At 42.7% G+C, this 15,301-nt stretch overlaps 3 protein-coding genes across 3 annotated transcripts in view; 1 reads left to right on the plus strand and 2 right to left on the minus strand.

Annotated features, from left to right (window-relative positions):
* LOC117645446 overlaps positions 1–11,146 on the minus strand; it is a 175,436-nt gene extending 164,290 nt beyond the window's left edge. Inside the window, exon 1 of the mRNA XM_034385648.1 lies at positions 11,033–11,146. The gene's annotated coding sequence lies outside the window, so the exon portion shown is untranslated. The remainder of the gene's footprint in view (positions 1–11,032) is intronic.
* LOC117645265 lies at positions 2,980–7,310 on the minus strand. The gene is made up of 6 exons (XM_034385328.1): positions 6,395–7,310; positions 6,019–6,208; positions 5,537–5,771; positions 5,222–5,453; positions 4,670–5,142; positions 2,980–4,588 (listed from the first exon to the last, which is right to left on the minus strand). Exons 1-6 carry the CDS (start codon positions 6,768–6,770, stop codon positions 3,272–3,274), a joined length of 2,823 nt encoding a protein of 940 aa, XP_034241219.1. The 5' UTR covers positions 6,771–7,310; the 3' UTR covers positions 2,980–3,271.
* Positions 11,147–11,409: 263 nt separating the features above from the next.
* Positions 11,410–14,937, plus strand: LOC117644810 (uncharacterized protein K02A2.6-like). The gene is made up of 2 exons (XM_034384443.1): positions 11,410–11,437; positions 13,452–14,937. The coding sequence occupies exon 2, from the start codon at positions 13,980–13,982 to the stop codon at positions 14,439–14,441; it is 462 nt and encodes a 153-aa protein (XP_034240334.1). The 5' UTR covers positions 11,410–11,437; positions 13,452–13,979; the 3' UTR covers positions 14,442–14,937.
* Positions 14,938–15,301: the final 364 nt, after the last annotated feature.

Raw genomic sequence — 15,301 nt, forward strand, 5'->3', positions numbered from 1 at the left:
CAACCACAACGAGCCCTGGACTGCACAGCACTCGTCATGCCGGTTCCATTGTACTTTGTACAACAATTGTTGTACTTGAAAAGTACACTAAATTCCTGATAAAAAATTTGTCAGAAATTTGTGTACTTTTGTTGTGGTTATTTCCTGCTGTGAACGAGACGCCGGCAGAAAGAGGACAGACGATGGAAATTAAAGGCATTATGAAGACAATCGTGGTCAATTCGCAAAGCAATGTCAGTGCGCCGCCAATCCAACTGTGAGACACACTACAAAATCAAATGTGTGCTTAGTACACAGCTGTGGGAGTATGCTTGGAAGCATACATCTATAGAAGTGTACTTGGGCAAGCATGCATCTATGGCTGTGTGCTTTTAAATGGGTGAGATGAATGCATGCTTCTCCAAGTACACAGCTATAGATGCATGCTTGCCCAAGTACACATCTGTAGGTGTATGCTTGTCAAGCACACTTCTATAGATGTATGCTTACCCAAGCATACTCCTATAGCTGTGTGCTTACAAGTATACTCCCACAGCTGTGTACTAAGCACACATCTGATATTGCAGTGCAGTCTTACACTTGTAGGTGTGGGACATTTTGTCTCACGCTTACAAGGTGTGAGCCACGTTTGTCTCACGCTTGCACCTAACTTAACATTCTGGTGTACATACACTGCCAATCCAAGTGTGAGACAGTCTCACACTATTTAGTGCGAACCACAATGTCTCACGCTTACAAGTGTGAGCCACGTTTGTCCCACGGTTGCTAGTGTGAGACATCATTTGTCTCACACTTAGAGACACGGTTTGTCCCACACTTACTGCCTATGGTTCCCTGTGGTTTAATGCCACAGGACCTACGCTGGTAAGTGTGAGAAAAACCAGGTCTCACGCTTGCAAGTGTGAGACATACCGTGTCTCACACTTGCAAGCGTGGGACACACGTGGCTCACACTTGCAAGCGTGAGACCACGTGGTTCGCACTAAATAGTGTGAGACTGTCTCACACTTGGGTTGGCAGTGTATGAGTACACGCGAATTGCTCGTTCTCCCAAACGAAGAATAATACTTTGGGTGGTTGAGCTTTTCTTTTAAATGATAAATAAAGGAAGATTTTGGAATTTTTTGAGAGATTTTAAAATATGGGTTTTTGAGATATCACACTTTAAAAGCTACACCTTTTTTGAAGTTTCACATTTTTTTTAATTCGAAAAAAAAAACGAAAACGAAATTTTTGTTTAGTTTTTTCTCAATGGTGGTCTCGGATTTGAGATACGACGAACGGTTGCCGAGATAATTGTATTTTAGTGCACCCATGTCGTCATGTATGTGAAGAACTTCATCAGGCCGTAGTTCGGAGCCCGGTGCAGATTTCGAAAAACTGAGTTGGGGTCTTCTAATGGTACCATAAGGCCAACAATCGCCCACTATGGCGATGGCCTCCGACAAGGTGTCGGTCCGAGCCCTGTCGAGTTGGCATGGAATGACCCGGCAGTCTGAGAGGAAATTTCTCTGCAATGCCAACACTTTTTTTTTCGCAAACCTTATATGTGCCTACGGATAGTCTACAATCCGCAGGCATACCCAGAGAACAGAAAAAGGTCATATTGACGTCAAGTGAGCTAAAATTGATAAAATTTAGTCACGCTCTGCATCAGTGACCCCTCAAGACTAGAATTTGTCTCGGTATTTTGTGTCAAATTTACATCATAAGATATCATATTCAATAAAAGGATATCAATTGACATGCACTTGACGTCAAAAATCGCTAACTTTGACCGTCGGCAATGATGTCATCTTGTCACTTATCATTTGACATCATCGTGACCTTTTTCTGTTCTTTGGGTACCTCCCGCCGCGCCAAAGGAGCTGAATCAGGGCAAAACAAACCCCAGAGGCGCTGGTAGGATTCGACCCACAAAACTTTGACAACAAGATGACAAGCGCAGCAGCATGGCGTTGCCCAATATTTAATTGGGCCAGAAGAACGTAGGTATGCAACGGTAATACACTAGGGGTACGCGCCGTTCAGTCTGGGCGCGTAGTGTGGCTGAGCGATGCGAATTGACATTTTTTGTGCACTTTGGACTTTGCTTGAGTAGACGAAATGTCCATCTTATGGGCTCATATTCAGTGAACTTTAGACCAGGGGTACAAATGGAAGTGATTTTCGTTATCAGAACACCAAAAACTGCTGGGATCAATGTCAAACTCGATTTAAAAATTTTAGTCCAAAATTGGTCAAAATTCGGTTAAAGTAGTACATCAGCTACATAAAAGTATTGAAAAAGTCCTAATTTTAAATCATATCAATAGAAAAAAGCGCGCTGAATACGATGGCACTCTTCAAAATATATCTTCCTGGGCTCAATTTTGAGTAAAGTTAACTTAAAGTTTGACTTTTTAACATGGGCTCTTATGGGAGACCTCCCGACCAGACCCGTAAATTTGAAAATAAAGGTACATAGAGTATTAACAGCTTCGAGAAAAACTTATCTACGGCTAGGAAAAGTAACAAAGTTTCATAATATTGCGGAAAACAAGGCAGTTCCTGACCAAATAATAAATATCTAAGCAAAAAACCGCCTGAAATTCGGCCGTCGGCTGCCCTTCCGGCCGCTTGGCGCCCCCTCCGCCAGCGGCGTGCGGGGAAACTTGCGGGGCCGGGAAAGTCGCCGAGATTCAAACGCTCGGGAGAGACCGCCACCGTCGGGTCGGGCGGGGCCCTCCGCTGGCAGGCCTGTCAGGTTGAACGTTGCCTGCTGCAGACATTTTTGGATAGCTACACATTCTTTTGATCTGTCATTTCGAAAAATAAAGTATTGAATCAAATAAAAAAACCAGATTACTGAATAATTTTTTTTTTTAATTTTCTACTTGTGTATTGGACTAGTGACTCTGGCCCTCATTGTATTACCTTGAATTATGGAATTTGTTACTTCTCCTATGCCTTACTAAGTCAGCCACTGGGTTTTTGGGTAAAGAGTTTTGGTGATTTCAGTGTAAGTGAGGCTTTAGACTTGTAAGGGCCAAGGAAAGAGAGGAAAGGAACAGCAAACACTTGAGATCATCATTCCTTTTAATGGAAAACTTCATGGCTCCATTACAAATATCACAATTATTGACACAACTGACAAAACTATAAACAATATTTACACTTCACAATACATAGTGCACAACACTGCCAGTCACAATTCAAACAAATTCTCAGTACCACTAATGTACTTGGCGTCGAACAACAACTTCATATAATAAATAAAAGACACTGCCACTCACAATGGAGGCAGATTCTCTTTGCCACTGATGTGCTCAGCAATGGCGTTCACTATCTTCTTGCTAGCTGTGACACGAGGTTTACCGTTGATGTGCATGCCAAGGAAGATGGTGAGCCCAGGCACACCATTCTTGTCGAACTCACGCTGCAAGTCTGAAATGGTTACACCATGAGCTGCCATTCGCCCAATCATGAGGTCAGAGACTTTGCCTTTGAGCTCTGCCAGCTGCGGTAGCAAAAATCTCCTCCTCTTCAGCATGGCTCTGTTCATGAAAAATTCTCTTGAAGACACTGCAGAGGTTTTCAGGGTGTTCACACCTACTTTAAAGTGGCGCACTAAGCCTTCAAGTAGGATAACGTCTGAAGAAGCATTATGAGCTCCTTGACGGTGCACTTCCCACTCTGGTCCAACAAGATAGGTCTTGGCGAGCTCCTCTTGACCACCCACCTTACCCTGCTTGATGAGAGGCTTAGTGTCAGTAAAGCCACAAACCACTTCACAGAAGTCTTTGAGACAGGACAAATCTTCTAACCACTGAACAATTCGTGGAGCGTCAAAGCGAATGATGTTATGCCCTACCAGCAAAACTTGCGGACCACACTCTGCAAGGAATGTGATGAATTGTTCTGCAGCATTGAGAGGAGGAGTAGTGGTGAGCACTTCTTCTCTATACATGAGTTCTCCACGGAAGACCTTGAAGCCAGTTTTGGCAGAAGCTATCGCATGAAATGAAACCGTTGGCATCATGAATACTGAGAACTGTCTGTCACCACACTTTGCAGCTACCTGAACAATCTGGTCCGTTGCAAGAAATCCAGTTGTCTCAATGTCCACATACACTACAGCACAATCAGGAGAAATGTCACAGGGAGGAGGAAGCCAGTCACTTGAGCAATCAGAACTAGCAACTGCACGTTCCATGACACCACTCATGCCACTCTCATAACTTGGTCCATCTTTACGTGCAGCATCTGCTTCTGCCCAGAGGTTTTTGGTCTTGAGATGGAGTCGTCTTCTCTTGTCGTCAAGCCTGCTTTGGTAACGAGCCTTCCACTCCCTACGTCTCTGCACAGATACCCTGAAGGCATTGACGGTGGGGGACAAGTTGGCGGATTTGAAAACTGCCTCACTGTGCTCGGCTCCCAAATTCTTGTAGGAAACTGTGGCAGATACTCGTAAATAGTTGGAGTTGGTGCCACAATAGTGACGAGACTTAGGTGCTCTTGTAGCAACCATGTGGTTGAATGACTCGTTTTGCTGAGTGGATCCACCAGGAGCAAGTTGCTCTGCATTGTCTGCCATATCTTGTAGCATCTAGAAATTGGAAAACAAAGTAATTAGACAATGCCGCTACAGCCACAAACACTCACAGATCGTAAAGCAACAAGAAAATACCTTGATAAGAGTTGCCTTGAATGCTGGGTCCCTTAGAGGCTGCTTTGAGGGAAAATCTTTGAAGACATAATTAGGGTTATCCTTCGCCTTGCACCAGTCGCCACAGGAAGTGTGGTTACCATACACATGCTCTGGAATGTTCATGATAGCCCTCCTTGTAGCTTCAACATCCCCTCTATTCTGAGCCAAGGCATAACCCAGACAACGGCTTGTCAAATTCTTGATAGCTTCAGCAGTGAGCCACTTGAAAGTACTTTTCTTCAGAACCCATAGTGCCCTGGAAAATGCCTTGAGACCATGATTCAAGTCTAAAAACTTTCTAATGGGGAAGGCGCTCTCTCTACTCAGTGCAGCCATGGTCGATGAATCGGCATCTCCAACTAGGGTTCCTAGCCGAACTCTCCCTTGGCTAAATTGCTCGTTCTTCAGGAGTATTTTCACTGCTGTGAAAGGCTCCATTCCTTTCGATGAGCCTGTTAGAATAGATAATATTATTGAAACACGAAAGATGGCCATGCATATAACAAATAGTGAATCTCCACCTCCACTTACCACCATAATTTATAGCGCATTCATGGTCCTGTGCAGAGTGGCCACGAGCACATAAGGCACAATACTTGCTCATTGCATCGTAAGCAACCACTTTGTTAGTGTAGTTTCCAATAGCAGACCCGTGGCCGCTGTGACTATCGTAGGCATGGCCATTACCCCTCTTGTTCCAGCCAAAATCGTATTTACAAGTAATTGGCACTACATCATCCGGCTTATCTTGATTCACTTCAGCCTGGTAAACATACAAACAAAAACATGTTAGAAACAGCAAGAGAAAAGCAAGAGAGCAGCTCACACAGCAGTCACTCTACAAACCTGTTCAGTTCGACAGTCTGAGGCATGGGAAGAGTTAAATGGATCGTCAACAACCCATTCTTCAGAAATTTCCTCAGTTGGACAGTCTGAGGCAAAGGAAGAGTTGAATGCTGGATCGTCAACAGCCCATTCTTCAGAAATCTGCTCAGTTGGAGAGTCTGAGGCATTGGATGTGTTGAATGCTGGATTGTCAACAGCCCGTTCTTCAGGAAGAGCAGAAAGCTCGCCTTCACTTCTGAAAATAATTGAGCGTCAGTCAAGTTACAAAACAACACAAATATTTGTGCGATAATTAAATGGCACGCCAATGAAGTGCAAATGGAATTGAAAGAAACATGATACCTCAGTGATGCTCAAGGTGAAGTGATGTGGGCTGTCAATGAATGCATGATATGAAACAAACGAAATCTAAATGTACAAATGCGTAAGTCTGCTCCCATTCATACTACCAGCACAACAAAAGACAACACCTATGAACTTACCTTAAAGCTTTCAGAGTCAATTCCCTTTCTTCCTCTATGGCCTCCTGGCAAGAATTATGAGCAGTCTGAATGATAGCAGGTGAAACTATTCCTTCGGCCACTTTCATGGTATTTCTCGGAATAGGAGGTACATTGACAGCTGACAAAAACTTGTTCAGCTGGTCGTGGGCCACACCAGTGTCAATGCAGGCTGTAACAGGAAATGCACACTTGTTACTGATGGAGAAGACAAGAAGCAAACCATGCATGCAGGAATGGATGAATGAAACTATGACAGCACAGGTTATGTTGCCCATGTGGACAGACATCCCGCACCGAAAACACGTGGGACTAGAACGGAAATGCAACTGAACCCAACAAGGTAATTGAAACTCACCAAAAGCAGCTTTGCAGTTGACGGAGAATACAAGTCGACCAGACTTAGGAGATCGTGTAGGCTTGTCAGAAATCACTTGGGCAAGTGCCAAGCAGCGATGACATCGCACAGTGAAAATGGATGCAAGCCCACGAGACTCCTCGCTCTGCAGATGGCGAAGACTCAGAGAGTCATTGCAATTGTCACACCACATGTTTGTGGCCAAAGTTTTCAGATCGACAATGCGGCGACCTTTCCTGAGATCGTGATCCGGTTGTTTCGCCACAACCTCATGACGACTCGCGGAATGCCGCAGGAATTGGACGCGAGAAACCTTCCCACATCTTTCCGCCTTCGACTTCTTCACAAAGCCACACTTGCCACGGACGGCGTACATGGCAAACTCACAATGTTTCCACTGGTGCTTCAGTGACAGTCGGAACGAAAAGAGACCGCTTTGACAGGCTCCAGCCGTCAGCTGGGCCCGGCCGGCCGGACCACCCGTTGCCAACCTCACGCGCGCAAAATCTTACGTGCCGCGCGCGTAGTAATGCCTTTATCAAACGCGTTCGAGTTAAAAATCTTACACTGAAAATCGCCTAAATAAGTAATATAATTGTCTGAATACGTGTGAATAATCTTTTGCTGTGTTATTTTGCGTCTGAATTTTTTCTCCACGAAGCCTTGGGACCTAAGCATGTCGGCTTTGAGGAGGCAGCCCTGTGCAAAACCTAGTCAAGCTGACTACTTTGAGAGATTGTTTTTAATAGTTTTAAATATTTTTAAAGTAAATTCTCCAGTCTATTGATTCTTTAACATAATTAAAATGCATCCAGTACCAATAAAATATTTTAAAATTGTTTCTTCCATACACTTTAGTGTTTTAGGCGCGACTTTCAGTACTGCACTTGACTAGGTGCCTGAAGCTGATGTACTACTTTAAATATGAGTCTGGGAAAAGTTTGAAGGTCATTTTTGAGTTCAGCACACCAAAAACTGCAGGAAGCAATGTAAAACTAAACATGAATATTTTGGTCCAAAATGATCTAATTTGCGATGAGAATATAAGTCTGGAGTCGAAATAGAAGTGATTTTCGTTATCAGCACACCAAAAACTGCTGGGATGAACGTCAGACTCGATTTGAAAATGTTGGTCCAAAATTGGTCAAAATTCGGGTAAGTGTGAGTCTGGGAAAATTTTGGAAGTCATTTTCGAGTTCAGCACACAAAAAACTGCTGGAAACAATATAAAACTCGACGTGACATTTTTGGTCCAAAATGACCGAATATGTGATGAAAATATAGGTCTGGTGTTAAAATGGGAGTTATTTTCGTTATCAGCACTCAAAAAACTGCAAGAATCACTGTACAATTCATTTCAAAAAATTTAATCAAAAAGCGGTTAAGTTTTGGGTTAGGGGACAATTTAGAGGTCAATATTGAGGTCAGCGCACTGAAAACTACAGGGAAATACATAAATCTCAACTTGGAAAGTTTTCCCCCAAATTGCGTAGCTCTAGATGAAAATGTAGGATTGGCATTGAAATAAATGTAGTTTTTGTGACCAGTACACTGCAAACTACATACAATACTTTAAACTCAATTTCTGTATATTGTTTCTATTTGTCTTCATGAAGCACCCTCTGTCGTCACCAATTTCCTGATGCCACACCAAAGCGAATCCCTCCAAATTCAATTGCCAGCATTGAATCGCTTAATTGGCTACTCGTGTGCTTGGGTCACTATTCAATAACTCTTTTTTCTTAACTAATGAACTTACAATTTTATAAGTTATATTTATGAAACATTTTGTCATTCTTTCATTGTGAACCAGTGAATATTGGTTGGAACATGTTACACAGTAAATATTAAGAGAGTCAGTTTAGGGTAGGCTGATCTGAACCAGTTAACGGGGACCAATTATTGTCAAATTCAGTGATTCGTCACAGAGTCCAATGCCAAGGCTACCCAAGGCTTAATGAACCGACATAATTTATCTTACTCATGTAAACAATACTGAGTAGTACAAGGTAGGTTTACGCCAGACCGCGTCTTGTCGTAACAGGCTTCGCGATGTCTCGCGGCCTGGTCCTCCAATCCGCGCCTGGCGTACCTACCTTGGCCTGCGGCACTAGCCTGCCTTCGGCAGGCACTGGCTTGTCCATCGTTGGTGACTTCTTACTTGTTGCATACTGGGGGGCCCCGCCCCCCAGACCCCCTTCCTTCTAGATAGAGTTGTTTCATAAACAGATATCACGATCTTGACCCTTGTAACTTTGTAACTCCCCGTGGCTGGGAGGCTCCGCCCCCCAGACCCCCTTTCTTCAAGACAGAAGTGATCTGCCTGCAGAAAACTCGATTTTTCGCCGTTTTTTTAGGTGTTTTTCGGCCATAAAAACTGAACCAGTTGTGCTAGAATAGTGAAATTTCGCGTGTGCCGAGCCAAGAACATACCTAATAAGCCTGCAAAATCTCAGCCAAATCGGCCGAGCCGTTCAGGAGGAGTAGTGTACACACACACACACACACAGACACACAGACAGACAGACAGAAAAAACTTTTCAACCGCACTGGAGTAACAGGCTTCGCTATCGCTCAGCCAACCAGTTATATTAACTTCGGTGAAGTTAAAGGAATCGTCTCACTAAATCCAATCACCAATTCACTCACCGCTCAAAACCTGAGTCGTCTCTTTGAAACCAATATCAATTCGAACTCCATTAGGATTAAATATACACAACCATATATTGATTCTATTAATAAACTCATGTTAGTACTTTTGGACTCTTGTCAGCTTGCAGCATTGCAATAGAATGAATTTCTCGAGTCAAAACTAAGTATGCCTGCCAATTTCAACACAAGTTATTTATGCATTTCCCTGATTTCCTCTAGTTTGAAAATTTTAAAAAGAGGATGACACTAAAATGAAACAAGAAGATGCACACAATCCAAAGGGTCAAAATAAAAACATCCTTTTTATACAATGCTTTATCAAAGTGCACTGACCCGAAGATGATTCCCCTCTGACAGGGGAGGGGGGAGAGGGGAACGAAACACGTAAATCATTTTCGAATCCATTTTCCATATTTCGCTGTGTTGGTGTTCCAAAAGGGTTTTAATCATTCTAGAATGTTGAAAAACTAAGGCCGATCTCATTTCCAAACCCTTCTGCTCTTTATTTCGTTTTATTTGCTTATTTGCTTAAGTCCCGTATTTGAGAGCCGCGGACCCGCAGGTATGAGAAATTGGTAAGCGCTGCCGCGCTGCCAACCTAACCACGCTAATGACCTTGTATTGTATTGTATTTTATTATCATTCTTTCTTACATACGTTTTTACAATAAAAACATTTTGAACATCGTCATTTTTATCCTTATTAAGTTGATATTTGGCGGTCTAAAATAATAATAATAATAAAATCACATTGTACCTTCTAGAAGCAGTAGTTAAAAGAGAGGTAAAAAAGAAGAACAGAGAGATCACAGTACCAACCTATCACAGAAAAAGTCCTCTAACCTATAAAATTCTTTATTCATCAGCCAAGCTTTCAATTTTGATTTAAATTTCTTTAAAATTATTTCGTTCTTAATGTGATTTGGGAGATTGTTAAAAAAAATTTTAATTGTAAAATCTGGTGCATTTCTGGGTCTATGTTCTAAATGTATATTGTTTAATCCTCTTGTCCTGTATTTATGTACTGTGTGATTTTCCATGTTTCTGAAGTATTTGTGGGCATATATAGATGCTTGAAGGATGAAAACTGAGTTAATTGTTAAGATGTTCCATTTTTTGAAAAGTCCTCTACAGCTTTGACGCCTCCTAGCCTTCCCAAATTCTAGTATCTTTATAGCCCTTTTTTGTTTTCTGAAAATTTTTTCGACTAAATTCCTTTGAACGTTTTCATTAGCCCATAGTATGCTTCCATAGCTAAGGTGGGAGTGGAAATGTGCATGGTACACCTTGAGGATATCTTTCTTATACATTATCTGTGATATTTGTGACATCATAAAGTGTCCACTATTTAGTTTTTTCTCTAGCTTGCTGATGTGGTCATCCCATTTTAGATTTTTCTGAAGCTCTACCCCTAGAAAAGTTGTTTTTTCCACTTGACTAATAATATTACCTTCTAGTTCCAGTTTAAATTCATTTTCATTATTCTCAAATAGCATATATACCGTTTTACTCCAATTTAGTTCCAGGTTTAAAGACGCGAAGAGTGTTTTAAGAGCCAAAAGGATTTCAGTTGCCCTATCATTGAGTTCTCCCCATGTTTTACCCGTGACTATAACTGTTGTATCATCAACATAGACTATGGCAGATGCCCCCATGCTGTCTATTAGTTTCTCTATGCAATTTATGTATACTATGAATAGATGGATTCAAAAATATGTTTTGAATATTTCAAACGATACAAAACAATGATTTGAAACAAACTCGTGTTGGGGGGTACTAAGGCGACGTTAAATACGAAATCTTGAAACTATAGCCACTGTAGTTGCTGAGAATCGTTGGTGAGTACAAACAGACAAACAGACGCACGACCAGTCACTTTTCAGCGCGCCCAAACACGGCAAGGGCTTCGCTATCGCTCAGCCAAAAAACCAAGGATGCCCGACCCAACTCAACAATTTATAGACGTAAAATGCAGAAATAAACAAACTGCGGCTAGAACGAAGCTCTCCGTGGTCGGAGCGTCCACGTGGACACTTGCTTTTGTGCAGATACGATGGCTTTCGGCGCGGGCGGCGCAGACTACACAAAGATAATGTTTCGACTGTTACCGACAGTCTACAAATATTATGCAGACTTCTCGGTATGGCAGCTCATGCAGCCTGTCTCATCATAACAAGTTCTTTCAAGGTGCCGAGTTCCATCGAGTTGGATGCAAATTTGTTTTAGAGCCACGTGATCAGTTCTCAAAAACACCGCCCTCGCATGTGTGGCGTAGTGTATCCAGCTGGTGCTCGGTCAACTCACGCCCGAGAACTGCTGTATTGATGTGCAATGCGAAAGTAATGGAATGTGTATTCCTTGACAAGGGTTTTGAGGTGCTCGTGCCGTCCAGGTTGTCCAATGGGTTTGTTGCGTCAGAAAGTTTTTCGCTCTTTTACCTAAATTCATGTTACTGGAATGAGAACATCTTGGCTTGCCTGAAAGTAAACAAAAAATACAAATACAAATCAGTTGGGATAACTGAGTTTTTGTTTTCTTGCATTACCGAACTTATTGACTACCTTGAAATGTTTCAGTCGGGCCTCTGTGGTTCAAGGGGGGAGTAAAGTGAAGAAAATCGATTTTCGGGTTTTGCTTTTTTTTCGACTCTTTGGACCTTGGTAAACCAAACCTGACCATATTTGGACCCACAGCACCATCAAATCGGCATAGGGATCTTTTAATTCGTAAAATTACTGTAAGGTTAGGCCCTTAAACTTTAAAACTGTTTTTCTCAGTAACTTTTTGTTTGACCTTGCGCGCAGGATATCTCGGAGACCGTTAGAGGTAGAATGTTGTGCGACGGCTAAAAATGATCAGTGTGTTGATGATGATCAGTGTCAGAAGACAAAGGAGAGTTTTTTCAAAAATACATCTCAATCTTTAGTTACAGGTCAATGAATGTCCAAAAGCGGCATAAAGACAGTCATGATTCTAATTTTCAAGATTCAAACCGAAATAAAACGTGTTTTTGAAATCCGGCTCCCTTGTCTTCTACATTTTGACCATAAAAAGATGAAGCAATTGAGTCAGATTTTTGGGATGCACTGTCATTAACTCTTGTATTTCGTATGTATTCCCCGTAAACAAAACTAGTACATGTCTGGAATCCGACGTCTTTCGGACGTCCCGAAGAAGTCGGTTTTGGGAGCTCTTCGGGACCTCCCTAAACGTACTACAAATGAAGGTCTCTCGCAAGTCGCGCGGGGACCTAGTGTGTGGTGCCAGAGTTTGCCGCCAGAGCGCGCCCTGGTCGCTCGTCCCAAAGTAGTCGGTTCTTGGAGCACTTCGGGACGTCCGAAACGGTAGGTCTATGTGAGGTCTTTGGGAGGTCCCCCACCACACCCGTCGCAGCGTCCTGCGGCCATGTAGTTCCGAGTGTGTCCGCTAGAGCGCGCCTCGGGCCCACGCGATGCTCACCTGTTGTGCAGATGACAGTCGGCGCACTTACGCGCGCACTGTGCTTGTGGCGTCGGATCCTTACTTCTATTTCTTACATCTTTCTTACATCTAGTGCCGGTGTAAGTTAACCTACAATATTCTGTTACTTTGATACTCTTATCGTCAAAGTGTTTATTTTGTTCGTCTTCTGATGCTTGAGAAATAGGCTCTTTGCGGAAACCTTGACCCACTGGAGTTGCCCATGATTCTGGAACGATAACCTGCACCACTATGCAATTACATGTGGAACAAGAACTGACTCCTGTGCTTCAGTGTCAAATTAAGTGAATTTCCTGCGACAGTAAGCATGACACCTTGGAATCAGTGCTTATTGAATTTCTTTCAGTCATTTTGGCTTATTTTTAATCAAGGGGTGTTACAGTTAGGGTTGCTGTATTTTCTTTTCAGTCCAACTGAGATTCCTCTTTTAAATATTTTGTTTTTGAGTCCTGTCCACCATTTTTGTCTCCATATTTTTTGTTGTTCGTGACAAGTCTTATCGTTTGATTTTTAATTTAAAAAGGTCAGTGAATAAATACATTTTTCCTAACAGTTTATCTGTGTCGTATTCACATTCCTATACGCATTCACATTCATATCCGGAACAGTGGCGCACCCTAGCGGCAGGCCATCGAACTACGACACAGGTGCGCGCTCTAGCGGTCACCTTCGGAACTACATGGCCGCAGGGCGCTGCGACGGGTGGTGGGGGACCTCCGAAAGACCTCTCACAGACCTACCGTTTCCGACGTCCCGAAGTGCTCCCGAAAGGGACGTCCTGTAATGTAGCACGGCAGTGCTTCTTTCGGATGCCTTTTTTGTTTCATAAGGTACTCCTTCCGTACTACATTTTGAGATGTACAGAGCTCCGAAATGGTAGTACGACAGTACTACTTTTGATAGTAGTTTTGTTTACGGGGTTGCAGTGGTGGCACAAGAAGGGCATACTGTGGTTTCTGCTGTGCTTCCTTGCCAGCCCATTCAGTGTAGCGGAGCTGGGTCTGTTGGCCACCACCCTTCTCCTGCTGTGTGCATTCGTGCTGACGGTCCTGAACCGTCACCGAAGTGCTCTGTGTTTCATGGTTACTACGCTGCTCACCACACCTCGGTACAGCTTACCAGCAAGTTATTCGTTGTCTGATGAGCAACTTATACATGTGTTTGTGTCAATAAAACAACTGTCCTCTAGTCCGCCAGTTAATTTAAATGTTAAAGTAAATTCCAAAGACTTGGAGTTTGAAGTTGATATTGGGGCTAGTGTTACTGTGATTCCACTTAGTTGTTTTAAACGTTTGTTTCCAAGTAGTATTGTTAGTCAATCTAACTTAGTTTTACATGCTATTTCCGGGCACATTGAGAATGCCGGGGAATCTGTTGTTGGTGTTAATTATGGTAATCAAGCTCATAAGCTTTCAATTGTTTAATGTATTTTAAATCCTGAATTCACACCCCTCATGGATAGGAATTGGTTAGATATTTTAGTGCCACAATGGCGTGCTATGTTCACTGGTTCAATTCACAAAATGTTATCGTTACCTGTACCTTCTGTTGATCAACTAAAACAGTTGTATCCTAGGATCTTTGATGTGCATAACGATGTTGCTATTCAAGGGTTTAAGGCCCGCTTAGTTCTTAAACCTAATGCCACTCCTGTGCTTGCAAAGGCCTACAGTCTTGCTTTTGGTCTAGTTGAAACAGTTACTAAACTGCTTAATGAGCTTGTAGCATCGGGTAAAATCATCCCAGTGCGTCATGCAGAATGGGCTTCACCCGGTGTAGTTGTGCAGAATAAGGATAAGAGTGTGCTGATGTCAAAAAAACTCTCAATCCTCAGCTCAGAATTGGTCACTATCCTTTACCAAGACCTGATGATGTATTTGCTAACATGGCAGACGGTACCTATTTTACCAGTCTAGATCTCAAGGATGCTTACCCCAGCCGAAAATGAAAGGTCGATTTGATGTCGATTCAATGTCGACACCGTCGACAATCTGGCGATGTCGATAGAGACATCGAAAATCGATAAGTTTCGAGAGAGTCGAAAATGTGTTTTTTACAATGTGTAAACAACCTGGAACCATCCCCACTGAGTTTTGACCTCTACTTCATCGCTGAAACCTCAAAATAACCCCTAGGTCGAATCAACATCGATTAGATGTCGAAATATTCCATGCATCCTTATATATCGTGAAGTCGTCGTGGGATGTCAGAGGGAAGTTTTGAAGGCCTGAGACCCATTTTCGATCGGTTGTGCATACTCTAGGAGTTTCGACGAGCATTTTGTTTTTTGTCATCGTGTGTGGTCCAAGATATTCTAGAATAAAGTCTGAAGGAATGTTATATACTCATATTTCAAACAAAACTTACATTTTGAAGATGCCTGAAAAGAGTTTTTGACTCTGCCCCTTTTAATTTTACCCGCCGCGCATTGCCAACATTTGCCGCGCGTAACTGACAGAAATGTCGCCGTGATCAAATGGGTGTGTTTATCGTTATTTTATAACGCTTCCGTTTTTTTACAAGATTTTATGTTGAGTTGATTTCCTTTGGTATTCATGATTGATATCAAAACGTTGAATCAAAACTATAAGGAGCTAATATTGCGCTGTTCTGCTCTTGGTAATGCCAATCATCTTTCTTTTGTTTCGGTGTTCACTTGCCGCCTTTTCTCCTCCCCGACCGACGCCGTGACGCCACAATCGAGGGGGGACCCACTAGGCACATTGGTTGTACATCCTGAGACCCAACTCCCGAAAAACTCACTCACATTCAAGAC

This window comes from Thrips palmi, unplaced genomic scaffold, assembly GCF_012932325.1.
Source record: "Thrips palmi isolate BJ-2018 unplaced genomic scaffold, TpBJ-2018v1 HiC_scaffold_18, whole genome shotgun sequence".
NCBI lineage: Eukaryota > Metazoa > Arthropoda > Insecta > Thysanoptera > Thripidae > Thrips > Thrips palmi.